This window comes from Diabrotica virgifera, chromosome 4 (assembly GCF_917563875.1).
Source record: "Diabrotica virgifera virgifera chromosome 4, PGI_DIABVI_V3a".
Lineage (NCBI taxonomy): Eukaryota > Metazoa > Arthropoda > Insecta > Coleoptera > Chrysomelidae > Diabrotica > Diabrotica virgifera.
The window spans coordinates 117,120,463-117,140,011 of NC_065446.1; the positions used below are offsets into that span (position 1 = coordinate 117,120,463).

At 36.6% G+C, this 19,549-nt stretch overlaps 1 protein-coding gene across 1 annotated transcript in view; it reads left to right on the plus strand.

Moving 5' to 3' along the window:
* Nucleotides 1–19,549, plus strand: part of LOC114334179 (protein rhomboid-like) — a 451,337-nt gene that overhangs the window by 34,211 nt on the left and 397,577 nt on the right. The window contains exon 3 of the mRNA XM_050648374.1: nt 13,058–13,203. Within this exon, the coding sequence (XP_050504331.1) occupies nt 13,058–13,203 (146 nt within the window). The remainder of the gene's footprint in view (nt 1–13,057; nt 13,204–19,549) is intronic.

Here is a 19,549-nt window from a genome sequence, read left to right on the forward strand (position 1 = left end):
ATAATCATACTGAACCATATACAAATAGGTGGTGGATTCGACAAATATTCAAAATATCTCGATAAACACTGGCTTATCAAAAAATACTAAGAGGCAAAAAAGTTTTAAAAATATTGTGTTTAACTAATGGTGCCACAATAATAATTTAATTGGAACGTACATAAAAGTTTGGGGGGGTTTAAGGGAACAAAACCCCCATAAAATTTTTATTGGGTGCACAAATTTCACTATAATTTTTTTTTAAGATGTTGCTGTAATAAAAATTCCTCATGTCCATTTTCAATAAAAAACCTGTAGTTTTCGATATATGAAAAAAAATCAATTTTCATTTTGTAACTTCAAAGGACTGTAACTTTTTTTGTGTGCACTATTGTATATAGGTAAGTGAGGTTCAATCAACCTATTTTTGACCCCAGAATCTGTGGTATAATTTATGACCAATCTTTTCGGGACACCCTGTATAATAGACGTTTTTTCACAAATCAGCCCTGGTCTACAGAGTTATTCAAATTGTTTATAAGCCAAAAATTACTCTACATTACAAAATGTTTTAGGAATGATAAAAATAACTTTTTATTTATTTTTTTAAATACTTTGAAAAAATGACTATTCTTCGTTCATGTGGTTTTTACAGAATTGCTATATCATTATTATTTTCTGAACAATAACATTGCAAAAATGGGATAAACAAATTGAATACAATTTAAACTACTTAATTGACGAATCATCTTGAAATTTTTTGTGCATTATACGGACTGTTTCACTCAACTTTCCATGCAATATGAAAGCCTTTTCGCAAAAGTTATAGCAAATGTTTTATTTTCGAAATTTTAGTTTTATTTTGCAATTTCCGAAGCAACAAATGATCGGACCAAAATTCAGAAACTGCCATTTTAAACCTTTGCTCATCTACTAAAAGAAGAATACTATAAGTAAGCTATTTATTACACTATTTTTACCTGTAGCGATTTAAACGAAAAAATTGCCATTTTTGACACTTATTTTAGCCCAGTAAATGAACGGGAAATTCGGCGATACCGTGTATTTTTCAGGGGCAACTCCGAATTACATGAACATTTGTATTTAGGTTCTACTTACCCTCCACTTCAAAGTCCAAATTGTGCCGTTGGTTGCTTTTCCTTGGGTGGGGGGAACAGTCACCCCTTCTCGGGGGTGAAAAAACATACGTTCAAGATAAGACCGGAAATGGATAAATTGACTGATTTTAAGCAACTTTTGCTCTATAGAGTTTTTTACGTAAGTCAATACTTTTCGAGTTATTTGCCATTGAAAATGTTGATTTTTCGACAAAAAAAAACTACGTTTTCAGACGGTTTTTCGCAAATAACTCAAAAAGTAAATATTTTATCGAATAAAATATTCTTAGCAAAAGTGTAGCTTATAAAAAACCCAAACAAATGGTGTATCAGTAAAGTTTATCAATCAAATAAAAACAAAGTTGTAGCTCATCAAAAATACGTTCTTATTCGTCTAATTCCAAATCGAATATTTCAAGGTGAAATCACCGAAAAATTAAGCACTTTTCGGGAAAAACCCATTTAAACTTTTTTAATGTGTTTATAAAAACCTTTGTTTTAATTGTTAACAAAAGTTTTAGCATTAAAAATAAGCGAGTTAGGCTCAAAATAAAGTTAGCCCTCTTTTTTTTGTAAAAAGTCATGAAAATCTCGTCGTGTTTAGCTCCCCAAATGAAATTAGTCGCTACCGCTTTACAAACAATTTACTTACCTATCTATTTTTTATATGATTTGTCAGTCTCACCGGTTTAAAGTGTTTATTTTTGAAAGGGTTATAACTGAGAAAGCTTGAATGGGTCACTAATCACGAGTGTATGCAAATTTTGAACAGCCATATCTTAACCAATTTTTTTCTTACGGAGAAACAAAATGAAACTAGCATATTTATAATAGCAAAACCTACATTTCTTTACTCTTTAAGATTTTTCTTATCACTAATACTTTTTAAGTTATTTTCAAAAAATTAAATTTTTCAAAAATTTTTAGAAATTTTTTTTTACTATAAAACCAAATGTTTTTAAAAATAAGCACTTCAAACCAATCAAACTTACAGATTATATAAACAATACACATACAGTTAAAATCGATGGTAAATCCAAACGATTAATTTCATTTAGGGTGCTTAATAGAGGGAGGTTTTCACGATTTTTTTTACCAAAAAAAGGGGCCAACTTTTTTTTCAGTGTAACTCGTTTATTTTTGATGCTGTAAGCTTTTTTAAAAAACAAATAATAAGCTTTTTTTCGATACTTTAAAAATGTTAATAAGGTTTTCCCGAAAAACGCTTCTTTCTTCGGTGATTTCGCGTTGAATTATTCGATTTGGAATTAGACGAATAAGAACGTATTTTTCATGAGCTACAACTTTGCTTCTACTCAATTTGTAGACTTTACTGGTACACCATTTTTTTCGTTTTTTTATAGGCTAAACTTTTACTAAAAATATATTTTTCGATAAAATATTTACTTTTTGAGTTATTTGGGAAAAACGGTCTGAAAACGTAGTTTTTTTGTCGAAAAATCAACATTTTAAATCGCGAATAACTCGAAAAGTATTGACTTACGTAAAAAACTTTATAGAACAAAAGGTGCTTAAAATAAGTCAATTTATCCATTTCCGGCCTTATGTTAAACACGCATTTTTCACCCCCCGGGAAGGGGTAAATGTCACCCCCCAAGTAAAAGCAACCAACGGCACAAATTCAACTTTGAAGTGAGGGGTAAGTAGAACCTAAATCCAAATTTTCATGCAATTCGGAGTTGCCCCTGGAAATTACACTCCAAAACGGTCATTTATTGGGCTATTTGTTAATAACTAAAATTCTCGTCCGAACTGTGACGGGCATTTTTGTATTTATAATGTATTAGGTATATAGTACCCAAAAAACCTATTTGCAACCTGGGTGCTCAAGTGTCCCGAACATGGTATATTTTTGCCTTATTTCCCTGGCGTATCTACACTACACGTTCGATGGTATAGTTGTATATTGCGATATTATTTCATTGCCAGGTGTCCAATAATAAATATTCAGAATTCATATTCGATATTGAACAGAATTATTTTATCACCCAGTAGACCGCACGAATTTATTTATTTTATATTCACGCACGTAGATTAATTAGTTTAGATACAAATTGGTCAATTATCAACAATATAATTTGGAAATGTCACGAAACTGCTGACAAAAGTAGAATTATTTACCTTAATTAGATATACAAAGCACGGGGGACTAGCGTCACCTATGACCCAATTTAAGCTTCTATAAAACTAGGCTGTTGGGCCTAGAAAGAGAGTTCTCATTCAGTCTTCAGCTAATCGCGTATCATTTATCAGTTACAGTGTTCGGCGGTTCTCCCGGGATTGAAATATATCCTTGTGTTCGTCTATATCAATAAACGTATTTATCGCTACTCACGTCTTTTACATCCTACATTTGTACACATGGTCCTTATCGAGAAAAAAAGGAGGCCTACAAGTACAGTCCACACCAATCGAAATCAGTAGCAAATAGACGACACTAGGCCCGGGAGAACAGAACCAGAGCGAAGCAGAAGCCGGAACCAGAAAAATACAGGTCAGAAGCCGTATCCAGAAAACTACAGGTCAGAAGCCGTAACCAGAAAAATACAGGTCAGAAGCCGTATCCAGAAAAATAACGGTCAGAAGCCGTAACCAGAAAAATACAGGTCAGAAGCCGTATCCAGAAAAATAACGGTCAGAAGCCGTAACCAGAAAACTACAGGTCAGAAGCCGTAACCAGAAAAATACAGGTCAGAAGCCGTATCCAGAAAAATAACGGTCAGAAGCCGTAACCAGAAAAATACAGGTCAGAAGCCGTATCCAGAAAAATAACGGTCAGAAGCCGTAACCAGAAAAATACAGGTCAGAAGCCGTATCCAGAAAACTACAGGTCAGAAGCCGTATCCAGAAAAATAACGGTCAGAAGCCGTAACCAGAAAAATACAGGTCAGAAGCCGTATCCAGAAAAATAACGGTCAGAAGCCGTAACCAGAAAAATACAGGTCAGAAGCCGTATCCAGAAAACTACAGGTCAGAAGCCGTATCCAGAAAAATACAGGTCAGAAGCCGTACCCAGAAAAATACAGGTCAGAAGCCGTATCCAGAAAACTACAGGCCAGAAGCCGTACCCAGAAGAGTTACTGCAGATCCAGAAAGAAAACTGCAGGTCAGAGGGCATATCCAGGTGCGCATGCAGAGCCAGTCCAGAAACATAAAAAAGAAAAAAAAACCGTAAGTTTTTGAACAAATTAACATTTTTCCAACTATTTCGTATCGTATAACGCAATATTCTTTCCAATTTTAAACCGAATTATTCGACCTATACATATTTACAAAAATTTTAGTGCATTCTATACAATAGTTGCCATTCAAATAAATTTAAATATTTACTAACTATTTACTCTTTTATTTTTGTTAACTATATTTGCCTATATTTATTTATTGATTCTAACTATATTTGCCTTATATATTAACTATACTTTGACTATATAATAATAATAAACGGTTAGCCCTACAAATATTTACTACCTACCTATTTCTTTATGTTACAAGTTGATAAAGAAAAAACATTATACCCTAATAATTTCATAGTGCTTGGTATTTCATTTACATAATTTTAGATCGCATTATTTTAAATACTCATCGTAATACAGAGCTTCTATTCTTATTATTCTATTTATAACTGTGCAACATAATACTTTGCTTGACATTAACCCACATATAACACTGACCTACAGATAAATAAGCAAACCTCAGCAAGGTCTACAGAATTACTATTTACGATTCAGCAAAAGGTGAATCACAGTAAATTGAAAATATAAATAGTTACGAAAAAATACGGTAAAAACATTTATTACTGCATAAAATAGAAAGTACGTGGATTTAAACATGGAAGCGTTACAGAACAAGCAAGCTGAGCTTGGAGGAGAGATTTCTAAACAGGTGTCGTCTCTTAAGAGAGACCCTGGATCTCGCAAGAATCAACAATACATTAAAGAGCGTCAGGATAGATTAGAGGATTATTGGACAAGGTTTGGGCATAACCACGAGAAATTAGTAGATAGCGGAGTAACGAAAGACAAGTACTTCGAAACAAAATACTACGAGCAGGTTTTTAAGACATATATTGAGGGAAAAACTCTATTGGAAGAATATGGAAGAATATTGAAAAGAGGAAAGACAACAAAAGGAAAGGAGATACAAATAAGAAAACAAAAAATCGAGGAATTATTACAAGAATATGAACAGGAGTTGCAGTACGATGAAGAACTGCAAGCAGAATTGAAAGAACACATGGAGAAAATAAACACACTCATCATAGAAGCAACAGTAAATGATGAGCTAGACGTTATAGACAGTGACGAAGTAGAGAGGATAGATCAGCTAAGGAGGAAGGTCAGGGAAACGATAAAGAAAATGCGGCCTGCAATGCAACGACCAGACAGCACACAGAGAAGAGAGGGAGTAACATTACCGCAGGTAAAAATCCCTGTGTATGAAGGAAGATATGAAACGTGGAGAACTTTCCACGATCTGTTTACAAAGGTAATACATGAAAACGAACAGTTGTCGAGAGCAGAGAAGATGCAGTACCTCAAAACACAAGTAAGAGGGGAAGCCCACAGGATGATACAACACTTGCACATATCCGAAGCCAACTACGAAGTGGCATGGAACATGTTAAAGGAAAGATATGAGAATCCGAGGATGATACTATTTAAACTAATAGACAGGATGTTACTAGCACAGGAAGTAAAGGATTCTTCCGCTAGAGCACTGAAATCACTACATGACACCTTCCATGAGTGCCTGGAAGCCATAGGAGGGTTGGGAACAGACACGGAAGCGTGGAGCCCATTGATAGCGCGAATTAGCATAACAAAATGGGACAATGAGACAAGGAGACTATACGAAAACCACAGCGGAGACAGTAGAGAGATACCGACGTTCAAGTCAACACAAACGTTTCTACAGCGACGATTCCAAACACTGGAACTGCTGGAGTCAGAAAAGAGACAAGAGAAACAAGGAGGAACGGGTAAGAAAACAAGAATGGGTTGCGTGATATGCAACGGAGATCACGGAGTACCATACTGCAGAGAATTTCTGGAACTCAAGGTAAAAGACCGGAACAGGATAATACGAGAAAAAGAATGGTGTGCGAATTGTCTAGCACATAAGAAGGAGAAACAATGCTTTTCACAGGTTAGGTGCAAACACTGTGGCGGAGACCACCACCAAACGTTGCATTATGAAACAGGAAACACAGGCAACAGAAGAAACACAAATGAAACAAGAGGAGAACAAATACAGGAAAGAAATGGAAGAGAATCAAACAGTAGAAGAAAAGGGTACCAATCGGACAGGTACAGAGGAGGAAATAATTATTCCAACAACGCCAGAGAACAAAATAACGGAAGACGAGACAATACGCAAGGGAACAATGGGCAAAGAAACAACAACACACAGCAAAGAGGACAGAACTCAGTTAACTGTGCAAGCCATAAGGAAGGTGAAGCAGTACTAGCCACAGCAGTGGTACGCGTAAGGGATGCGAATGGAGAGCCTCACATAATGAGAGCATTGATCGACCAAGGGTCACAATGTGCATTTATAACGGAACAAGCGGCGACGGCGCTAGGAACAAAAAGGCAGCCAATACAGGCGACCATATCCGGAATAGGCTCGTCAGGGGAAAAGACAGCCAACTGGAGTATGAAACTATTGATCGGAAATCATTACCAAAGTGACTTCGAGATGGAAATAGAGGCACTGGTACTACCGAAAATAACAAGGGATTTACCGGAACAGGACATAGTCCTACAGGATTACAACGAGAAGAATCTGCTACTGGCAGACCCAAGATACTACAGGGTAGGAAAAATAGACTTATTGCTAGGAGTAAAAGAATATAGTTACATATTGACAGAAGGGATGCACAGAAGAAGTAATGGACTACTAAGTCAAAACACCAAACTAGGATGGATAATTTCGGGGATAGCGAAAGAAAGGGAGACTACTAAAGCAGAAGTATGCTGTATGATATCCAGACAAGAAATGGACATACAAATAAAGAAATTCTGGGAATTAGAAGAAGTGAATCAAGAAACAAGTTTATCAGTAGAAGAGCAAGAATGTGAAGAAATGTATCGTCAGACAGTAAAAAGAAATGAAGAAGGTAGATACGAAGTGAGAATTCCGTTTAAGGAAGACGTCACAAAGTTAGGAGAATCTAAGCAGCAGGCATTCGCCAGATTGATGCAACTTGAAAGGACGTTCACAAAAGACAAACAGTTAGAAACGAATTACAGACAATTCATGGAAGATTATGAAAACCAAGGTCATATGGCAATAGCGGAAGTCCAGGGAGGAGGTTACTACCTACCTCATCATCCAGTGAGAAAGGAGGACAGCACTACGACAAAAATAAGAGCCGTGTTTGATGCATCAAGTAAAAGCTCATCAACAGTAAGCCTAAATGATATTATGCACACGGGGCCAAAATTACAACAGGATTTGACAGATATACTATTGAGATGGAGATCCCATAAGGTAGCATACTCAGCGGATCTGGAGAAAATGTTTAGACAGATCAGAATGGCAGAAGAAGACCAAATGTATCAAAAAATACTCTGGAGAAAGAACACAAAGGATCCAGTGCAAGAATATAAATTGAAGACGGTGACATACGGCACGGCCGCAGCACCATTTTTAGCATTAAGAACAATACAACAGTTACAAGAGGATGAAGGAGGGAATTTCCCTACAGCAGCGAAAATAATAAAAGAAAATATGTATGTAGACGATATATTAGGAGGAGCGGAGACGTTAAAAGAGGCAGAAACAGCCCAAAAGGAACTAATACAAATTTTTAAGAAAGGTGGATTTACACTTAGAAAATGGTTGAGCAACGAAGAAAAAATAATGGAGAACGTACCGGAAGAAATGAGGAATGTAGACTCAAAAGCATTCAAGCAAGAAGAAATACGAAAGACGTTAGGAATACATTGGTCACCCAAAGAAGATACAATCAGATTCAAGATAGAAATAACGACGACAAAGAAAATAACGAAAAGACAGATACTGTCAGAAGTAGCAAAACTATATGACCCATTAGGATGGATAGCCCAGTAGTAATTCAGGCGAAAATGTTCATACAAGAACTTTGGGAGCAAAAGACCAGTTGGGACAAAGAATTAACTAGCGCGCAACAAAGCCAGTGGAAAGCATATCAGGCACAATTAATAAATCTTGAGAGAATAACATTATCCAGGTGGAACAATTTAAATAAAACAAACAGAGTAGAACTACATGGATTCGCAGATGCGTCTCTGAAATGATATGGAGCGGTTATTTATTCTAGGGTATTAGACCCGGAAATTAAAACAAATCTATTGATAGCAAAATCTAAAGTCGCACCATTGAAAGGGAAAACGACATTACCAAGATTGGAATTGTGTGCCGCGGTACTATTAGCAAATTTAATGAAGAAAACCCTACAAGCATTGAACAGGGAGAACATGGCAATATATGCATGGTCGGACTCAACAATAACCCTGGCTTGGATAAAGGGATCATCAAAAAGATGGAAAATGTTCGTCGCCAACAGAGTAGAGGAGATAAAAGGAGTTATAGCGCCAGAAAATTGGCATAAAGTGGATACGAAAGAAAACCCAGCGGACATCCTCTCACGTGGAAGTACCGCTTCAGAGTTATTAGAAGCAGAGTTATGGTGGAAGGGACCAACTTGGCTAACGAGTAAAAAAGCACTGAGGTTACCGGCAGAGGATATACCTGAAACAAATGAGGAGGAAGTCAAAACGAAAGTAACGACGCACATGGTAACGATAAAGGAAGACATATGCGAGAGATTCTCGAATTTAGAAAAAATGAGAAGAGTGGTATCATATTGTATGAGATTTGCAAACAACTGCAGAAAGAAGGACAAAACTCAAGGACAACTTACAGTCCGAGAATTAGAGGAAACATTGTTAAAAGTGGTAAAACTCACACAAATTAACAACTTCAAGCTAGAAATAAATAAACTGGAAAAGAAACAGCAACTAGACAGGAAAAACAAATTAGCATCATTGGTACCGTTCCTGGATAAACAAGGGATTCTAAGAGTCACCGGAAGGCTAAGGCACACGGAGCTACAGTACGCGGAAAAACATCCTATAATTTTACCTAAGGACAGCGCATTAACAAAGTTAATTATATCGGACAGTCATACAAAAAATCTACATAGCGGACTACAACAGACATTACAATACATAAAGAGGAAATATTGGATAATAAACGGAAGAAGAACCGTGAAAAGTCAGTTAACTAAATGTATAAAGTGTAGGAGGTATAAAGGACAAGTAGCACAACAGTTAATGGGAGACCTGCCGGAGGACAGAGTGAACCCGAGTCATCCTTTCACGAATACAGGGATAGATTACGCCGGGCCGATAAAAATAAGTACTACGAAAGGCAGAGGACAAAGGAGTTATAAAGGATACATTGCAGTATTTGTGTGTCTGTCAACAAAGGCAGTACATCTTGAGGTAGTAAGTGATATGTCTACAGATGCATGTATTGCGGCGTTCAAAAGATTTACGGCACGCAGAGGACAGTGCGTCAACATTTACAGTGATAACGGAACCACATTCGTAGGAACGGCAAACTTACTAAAAAAAGAAAATCAAAACCTAGAGGACGAGATAAAACAAGGATTAATTGCACTAGGCACCCAGTGGCACGTCATACCTGCATATGCGCCACACTTCGGAGGATGGGAAAGCGCCGTGCGAATAATGAAATATCATCTGAAAAGAATCATAGGGGAAACAGTACTGACATATGAAGAACTGAGTACGGTGCTAACACAAATAGAAGCCTGTATGAATTCGAGACCATTATGTGAATCATCAGAAGACCCAGAAGGAAAAATAGCAATCACACCAGCTCACCTCCTTATAGGGAAAGAAATTGTATCACCGAATCGGGAAGAAGAGCTCACGACGTACTTGAAGATGCCAGCAAGGTGGCGAATATTGGAAAAAATAAAAAGGGATTTCTGGAAGATTTGGAGGCAAGAGTACCTGCAACAGTTACAACAAAGGAATAAATGGCATAAAACACACCCAAACATAAAAAAAGAAGAAATAGTCATAATTAAGGAAGAGGATACACCTCCAGGTAGATGGCCACTAGCAAGGGTAATAGAAACACACCCTGGAGCGGAGGGATTAACCAGAGTAGTGTCAGTGAGAAAGGCAAACGGGAAAATAGCAAAAAGACCTATACATAAGCTGATAAAATTAGAAGAAGAGAAACAGGAAAAACCAAAGAATTCATCAGGATCAAGATGGAAGAAAATATTAATCGCAATAATGTTTTTAACACTATTGAAACCCATGAATGCAGAACTGTATAAAATATATAATCCGGAACCAGGGTTATTTACTGAAGACCTTGGAGAGGTTTACATAGATCGAGGAACATTCCGAATAAAAGTGCTAATCGAAAAAGGAAGAGTTCAAAAGGAGCATCAGCTGATAGGAAGTATGATACAAGGCATACGGGATCTGTGCCAAGAGACAAAAATCGTAAATTGTAAGGAGATAATAGGGAAGTTAGAGGAAGGACAAAGTAAGGCGGAGTCAATAAGTGAAGCGTTGACAGTAGAAATAAAAGGAAGAGAAAAAAGAGGAATATTAGGCACAATATTAACCTCCATATTTGGAGTGAACGACGAAGCCTATAGTGACATTGAGACACTAGACAAAAACCAGAGAGAATTAATAAAGGGGTCACAGCATCAGGCAAAGATAATGTTAGAGACAATAACGTCAATAAACCACACGGAGATGAGGATAAATGAACAGATGAACAAGTTTAACAAAGCACTATTCACAGGCCTACAAGAAATATCAAAAGGACTCAATGAAGTAGAAGACAAAGCATTAAGACTAGAAACCGAATATAGCACGTTACGAATACAAACCATAGCATTACAAGTTACGGAGTTCATAAACGAATATATTCAATTTTACGAGGGAATATTAAACCTGCACTACAACCACGGCCATTTCGTTGATATAATAAAGCCGGGTCAAATAACCAAGTTAATAGAAAGAGCGGGAAAGATACTACCACAAGGAGTGGAAATACGACGACAACCCATTATAGAAACAGAGGTCAGCCATGACGACAAGTATATAAAGGTCATCGGCTACTTCATAGTGACAGGGAGAAATAATTACAGCATGCTCAAGATCACCGCGATACCACTTAAGGTCGAGGGGTCAGTGTTGCATTCGTTTGTCGCCCCAAGAAATCTACTGATTGTAGATTATAACACTCTCCACTACTTCGAATTGACCGCAGAAGATAAAGCAAGATGCTTACAGCTGGCACGGGCACAGATAGCGTGCTCTCCAACGGCCGTAATGAACATGGATACCAAACCAAACTGTATACTGGAAGAAATTTATGAGCGATCTAAGAATAGCACATGTCCAGTGGTTACCCGGGCAATACATCAAGCTCAGTGGAGTAAGATGGGTACACCCAACCTTTGGTTAATAATCACACCGATTCCGATACACCTGTCCATTATCTGTGATGGAAATCGGAACGAAAGAGTTCTGGAGCGAGTCTCATTTCTGAAACTCTCGCCCCGATGCATCGCCCAAACGAAAAACATTACATTACTCCCCACTAGCAGCGGGGTGGAGACAGCGATAACCAGCTACCTGAAGACTCCGATCACTCCTGTAGCGCAGTTGCTGACGATGCCAAGACATCTGTTAAATACGATTCAACCCACACACATTAACACACAAGGCGATAATTTCCGTACTATACTATTGGACGAAGAAAGTCTGGAGCAAGAAGTAGCGCATACGCCCTGGCGAAAGATACATGAGTCACATTGGACTTATTTAACGGCCACCGGGGTCATTACTTCGATTGTGGTGATTGGTCTGCTCATATTGTGGAGATACTGTCCTGGTATACGAAAATGTCGCTCAGGCAAAGCACTTAGGCAGACACCCGACCACGAGGTAACTTCTTTAGCTCGTAACCGGAAAGACGCCTCCCCGTCGACTTCCAAAGCCGACATCCCCCTCAACACTTTTTCATCTAGTAGTCCCAATTTTGATCTAAATATAGAGTCGGACGGTGAAAGCTAAGTTAACAGTTGGAAAAATATTGATTATTCTTAAACTACTTATTAATAAATTATGTATGTTGTCATATTGGAGATATGGTTGTTATATTTTATATTTATGTTATACTTGTAAACCTCGAACACTGATACTTGGGACAGCTTCCGGCGGGCAGTATGTCCAATAATAAATATTCAGAATTCATATTCGATATTGAACAGAATTATTTTATCACCCAGTAGACCGCACGAATTTATTTATTTTATATTCACGCACGTAGATTAATTAGTTTAGATACAAATTGGTCAATTATCAACAATATAGTTTGGAAATGTCACGAAACTGCTGACAAAAGTAGAATTATTTACCTTAATTAGATATACAAAGCACGGGGGACTAGCGTCACCTATGACCCAATTTAAGCTTCTATAAAACTAGGCTCTTGGGCCTAGAAAGAGAGTTCTCATTCAGTCTTCAGCTAATCGCGTATCATTTATCAGTTACAGTGTTCGGCGGTTCTCCCGGGATTGAAATATATCCTTGTGTTCGTCTATATCAATAAACGTATTTATCGCTACTCACGTCTTTTACATCCTACGTAATTACACACCAGGTGTTCTTTCGACGATCATGTACTTGGTTTTTGTTTCACTTCTTTTAACCCCTTTTTCGTGTCTATAACATGATCAAAATTGCTACTTTTCTAATCTCTTTTGTACTAACACGTTTTTGAAACTTTGTTTTTTATCAGCTACTGATTCCGTTTCATGAAATTTTTTACTAGTTTTAGTGAATGATTAGTTTAGTTAGCGTAAATGATTAGTTTTATTGCATTTTTAGGAATTGAACCTGGACAAATTGCAACCATCACTGGATCATTCGCTTCGCTTCCTGGTAACCCTGAGTTAGATCAGTATGATACCGATCATACGGATCTGGGAAGTGAAGTCGACGAAGAGGAGAACAGAAAGGGCCTTCTAAGAGATGTAAGTTCTATTTACTGTTTTATAATAGTCATTTATGCAGTCAAACTTAGTTTTTATCAAATATGTCGTTAGGAAATTATGTAAAATATAGTTATATTGTACAATAAGTGAGAAAAAAGACATTTCTCACGAGCGCAGAAGTTTGTTGGCACGAGCCGAGGCACGAGGCGAGGGTCGCAAATCAAGCGAGGGAGAATTATGTCATTTTCTCATGTGTTGTACACCGTACTTTTTCTATGGATGCGGTTTTCTCAAGAGTTCAAACTTCAAAATTAAATAATTTAAGTAGATGCTTTTAGGTATATTATATCCATAAATTGAAATAAAATACATATAAACAGGGCCTATTTTACCACTGAGCCCGTGAGGCACCTGCCTCGGGCCCGCATTTTAATAGGGCCCGGAAAGATCACCAAAACAATTTTTTATTGTAATAACAAAATAAATTTTCAATATTCTTTCATTTTACCAACAGAAAATGATTAATCATGACTCCACTGTTGATTTCCAAGCGACTTCACCTGTCACAAATACATCTCCGTCATCTATAGAAAACGACAATGTCAATAACTCTTTTCCAAGCCATATAGGGGATTGGCCAAAACATTTATATCAGGAAATTCAACAATATTTTATAAATAATCGGCCGAATCAATATATTGATAAAATTAGTGAATGCGTTACAGAACTGGATACCAGTTATTTGCAAAGTGCGATTTTTGTTAAAGGAAAGCTAATGGGGAAAAATTCTTCGCGAGTGGTTAGTGTACAGTCCTAAATGTAGCCGTATTTATTGTTACGTTTGTAAACTGATTTCCATAAAAATTATTGTTCTAACTTTCGATGCGTATAATGACTGGAAAAATATCAATAGAACAGTTATTTAACATGAGCGATATCCTGAACATATTTTCGTCAATTGGTACGTTAGTCAAGAGAAGTAATATGGTGTATTCCACGAGTATACGACTGTTTTGGATTATCGCGACAACGAATATTTTAGTGTGCAACATAAGAAGTACGAAAGTATTTTGCTCTAATAATTACTCCAATATGCATAGCCAATATTTTATACGTTATGTTTAGCAGCGCTATGCCTCGATAATTCTGTCAATCAGCCATATTTCCTTTTTTGTAAATAGGACATAGTATTGCTTCTGCACAGACGTATTCTAAAAATACCATGGACGGCTATGCTGACAAATGTGGCAGTCCTTAAGAGAGCAAATGCTACCCGTGAGCTGCTTGATAACATCAAATATAGAAAGATGGCCTATTTTGGACACGTAGTAAGGGGAGACCGGTATAATATTCTTCAACTTATTATGATGGGTAAAATCGAAGGACGCAGAGGAATTGGTAGAAAGCAGGCCTCTTGGTTGAAGAATATCCGGGAGTGGACAGGAATAAAGAAAGCAGAACACCTATTTAGAATAGCTCGAGACAGAGACAGTTTCGCCATGTTAATCGCCAACGTCAAGGGGACTTGATAGGGCACGTTAAGAAGAATTGCTTCTGTCCATTCCTCAGGTAGTATTTCTTGTTCCAATATATTATTAATTAGTTTATGGATTTTCTCTACTAACTGATTTCCTCCAAATTTAATCATTTCAGCTGTTATGCCGTCGCTTCCTGGGCTTTTGTTCATTTTTAATTTATCGATGATATTCTGAATTTCGCTTATAGTCGGAGCCTGCTCTTCACCCTGTTGACTTTGTATTTCATTTACTAGATCCTCTGTTTCCTCGTTATTATCGTCTGTCTTTTCAGGTCCATTTAGAAGCTCATCAAAGTACTGCTTCCAGCGTTCTAATATCTCTGGTTCACCCATAATCATTTCTCCATTTTTGTCTTTATAATGTACAGTTTTCGATTGGTGCCCTCGTTTCTCATTTTTGGTCCCTTGGTACAGGTTCCTAATTTGATTATTTTTGTAGCTTTCCTCTATATTTTTCAGTTTAGCTTCATAATGTTTCCTTTTTTTTCTCGTAGTATTTTTTTGGTTCTATTTCTTTGTTTAGTGTAATTTTCCTGCGCTTCTCTTGTTCCTTGAGTTATCATTTTTAATCGTAGCTTGGCCTGTTCTTCCAATGATTGTTCACATTCTTCATCAAACCATTCTTTTTGTTTTTTCTTTGTGTTGTCATTGGTGCTGGAAATATTTGCTGCTTCTTTAATTACATCTTTTAATGTTCCCCACATGCATTCTACATTCCTTTCATCCAATATGCTCTCTAATTTGTTGTTAATAATTTGTCCATACAACATTTGCTCACATTCTGTCTGTAATCTGATTGGTTTGTTTCTTTCGTATTTTAATCTCTTTTTGTTTCGAAGAGTTGGTACTAATTGTTTCATCCATATTCCGACCAAATAGTGGTCTGAGTCCATATCAGGTCCTCTATATGTTCTCACCTTTGTTATGCAGTGTTCTTTGTTCTTCTCAATTAAAACATGGTCGATCTGGTTGACTGTACGGCCGTCTGGAGATTTCCATGTTCCCTTATAAATGTCCTTTCGTTGGTGGTACGTACTTTTTATTATAAGTCCCTTTTCTTTGGCAAAATCTACCAGGAAATATCCATTTTCGTTAGTCTCTGGATGTAAACTGTGCTTGCCTATAGTGGGCATTAATATTTCTTCTCTGCCTATTTTGGCATTAGCGTCTCCTAGAATGATCTTCATATCATACCTGGGTATAGCCTCATATATTTCATCTAATTTGCTATAAAATTGCTCTTTCAGATCCATTCCTTTTTCCTCCAAGGGTGCATGTATATTAACAAATGTTATTTTTTGGTATTTACCTTTTAATCTGAGAGTGCACATCCTGTCCGAAATTGCTTTAAAGTCTGAAACAAATTCTTTCAATATTTTACTTATTATAAAACCTGTACCCAGCAGTCTGTTAGTGCCTCCGCTATTGAAAAATATATAGTCGTCTATTTCCTGGCTACCCTGCCCCAATTGTTTTGTCTCTTGTAGAGCTACTAGATCAAACTTACATTTCTTAACTTCGTTTATTAAATGCTTCAGCTTTCCTTCCTGATAGGATCCTCTTATATTCCAAGTTGCTGCTTTTACCATTTCTTCTGTTATTTTATTAATTTGTTTTTTGATTTCCTTTTTTATGTCCGTGTTCCCTGCGGTGTCGTCTTTGTTGATTCATCTTCGTCGGCATCTGATTCTAGTTTTTTGAGATGTCTTCTTTTATTTTTTCCAATTGCCCGCTTTCTTTGTTCCATTTCCATAGTTCATTGTTTAATATTAATCTCTGGTACCCTATTTTTGTGATTTTTCCTTTGTTTCGCTGCTCTCTAGTCATTATTCTAATTTTGGCTTGTATTTCCCTTTCGTCTTTTGTTAGATCATCATTTACATATATTTTGTCCCTTAGCTGGTTAAGCTTCATTTTATTTTGCATTACTTTTGAGTTTTCGTATTTATTATCCAACTCTACTAGACATGTTGTGTCTCCCAGCTTTCTTGCATCGTTTACCCTTACTTTAACTCCCATTTCTTTGTCTATGAAACTTTCTACTTTATTCTTTAGTATATTGGGATTGTCCGTGTCAATTAGAAGTCCTTGAATCACAATGTTTCTTTTTCGTTTTTCTCCTTCTAATTTTTGTAATCTTATATTCGTATTACTTAATTGGTTTTGCAGCTGATTTATCTCTTTAATCGCTTTTTCATTATATACTCCTCTTCTATACTCCTTTTGTTCTTCTTTGAGCTCTTTTAGTTCTTCAGTTAGCATATTCATGGTTTGCGCCTGCTTTTTCTGTTGATTTTTTATTTCCTTTGTATCCTCAGCCAGTCCTTTTAGCAAATTCATCATTTGGCTAGCATTTCTGGGTTTGAATCATCCCGTTTTTTTGGTGATCTATAGGTTTTTTTGGAATTTTTGAATACATCATCCCAAGTTCCTGCTTTTCTTTTTCCTCCCTCCGAATACGTATCATCTGAGTCTGTCATATTTATAAGATTTCACTTTTCTTGATGTTGCTCTAGTTTCGCGAGAATATTCTTTGCACCGCGATAGGGGATGATATCCAGTTCAACCCTTCAGAAATATCCACCCCTCTCAGTGCAATCAGCTTCTCTCTAAACTTTATTAAGTTACGCTTTCCAATTATTATTCGCTTTAATTGAGGTTTGGCAACACCGCTTTATATTCGAACCGGACTTCAGCTGTAAAACTAGCTGTTTTATTTATCTTATCAATATAACCTTACTTGTTTTTTTATTGTCAGTATTGTTTTTAACGCCGAATATCACTTTTTCGCAGTGGATTTACACTTATTTTATTGTTCTTCACTTTAGAATCACCTGGTACTGTCAGTTAACATTTAATTTTCGCAACAATTCTCGAAATTTTCGGGTTTATCGTTGGCGAAAAATCAAACACTTTAACACTTTCAATGCCACGTTGCCAATCCTATTATTTTATTTTAGTTGCATATTAAAAACAGATTAACAACGAAGGTTGATAAAAGCATAGGAGAATATCAAAGTGGGTTCAGAAAAGGCAGAAGTACTGTGGATCAGGTCTTCACACTACGAGAAATACAGGCTGAAAGTTACGAATATAATAAAGACACCATGGTTCTTTTCATTGACTTTAAACAGGCTTTCGATCGAGTGAAAAGAAGCGAGTTATTCACAGCATTGCAAGACATGGACGTTTCTCCAAAGCTTATTAGAATTATAAAATTAACTCTCCAAAGAACAATGAATAAAGTCAAGATAAACAATACTATAACAGAAAGCTTTGAGGTCAAACAAGGAGTGCGGCAGGGTGATCCATTATCGTCTATAATGTTTAGCATATTACTAGAAAAGGTTATACAGGAAGCAAACATTAATAGAACAGGTCTGATCTACCACAAAAAACATCAGTGCTTGGCATTCGCAGACGATTTGGTAATCTTGGCTAGGAGCAAAATAGAACTTATAGAAACAGTCATGAAACTCGAGGAGAGGGCAGCAACCAAAGGATTGTACATCAATGAAGCAAAAACAAAGTATATGGAATGGACAAATAAGCAATTCGTTCGGGGGCAATACATAACAATGACAACAGCGAAGGGAACACAGTATAAATTCGAAGAAGTTGAGATATTTGAGTACTTAGGAACTGTCTTCACAAGAGATCCTAACTGTGAAGAAGAAATACAAAAGAGAATTATGTCGGGCAACCGCGCTATATTTGCTCTTAATGGGTTGTTAAGAAGTAAAAATATATCACGAAGAGCAAAACTAAGAACTTACAAGACCGTAATAAGGCCGATAGTAACGTATGCTTCTGAAACATGGGTCACAACAAAAAAACATCAAGAGTTGTTATTAGTTTGGGAGAGGAAAATACTGCGCAAAATCTTCGGTGGGAAAAACTTAAATGGACAATGGGTAAGAAGAACAAATAAGGAACTAACTGAGCTCTATCAAGATCCTAACATACTAGCAGTAATTAAGGCGCAAAGACTTAGATGGTTGGGCCATGTGCAGAGGATGATTCCATCTAGAATTCCCAGAATGGTACTATCTAGTGCATTGGCAGGGAAAAGACGAAGAGGAAGACCGAGGTCACGATGGAGTAATGGAGTTAGAGAAGATATGAGAAGAATTAACGTAAGGATCTGGGAAAGAAAAGCGACTGACAAAAGGGAGTGTCAAAGAATAGTACATCAAGCCATGGGCCTACTAGGCTCGTAGTGCTTACATATTATTATTAATTACTCCAATAAACAACAATATAATTTGCAATTTACTTTCGTTCTTCATATTTTGCACAGTAAAATATTCGTTGTCACGATAATCCAAGAGGGTCGTATATTTGTGGATTGGGGTATACAGCAGGACAAATTGTAACAATAATGGAAAAAAGTTATTTAGAAGAAGAGAAACATTGGAGAAACGAAAGGAAATTTAAATATTACATAGAGTGTCACATCAGCTCGATGTTTTGGTTATCAAAATAAATACAGATTTGAAGTTTTGCACAGTCATACAGGTTGATGGTTCACATTTTTTAAGATACTCAGCTGAAATTTAAATTTTAAACGTAGCCTACTACAAATATACAAACAGTAAGAGTAAACTTTTAATATTTTGCTTGGCGTTGGGAGATATCAAAGAAAGTTATTTGAAAAAGTGGTTCCAAATATTATTCCAACCCCACATACCAAATTTCATTACTAAATTCGCACTTTTAATTTTTTCATTATTTGTAGTCAGGATCCTAAAACTTAAAATTGGCTGGCTCCAGTGGCGTGCTGGAACTTTTCAAGCGGCCCGGTGATTTTATAAAATAGCGGCCTCCCATTCTCATTTTACCTTTTAT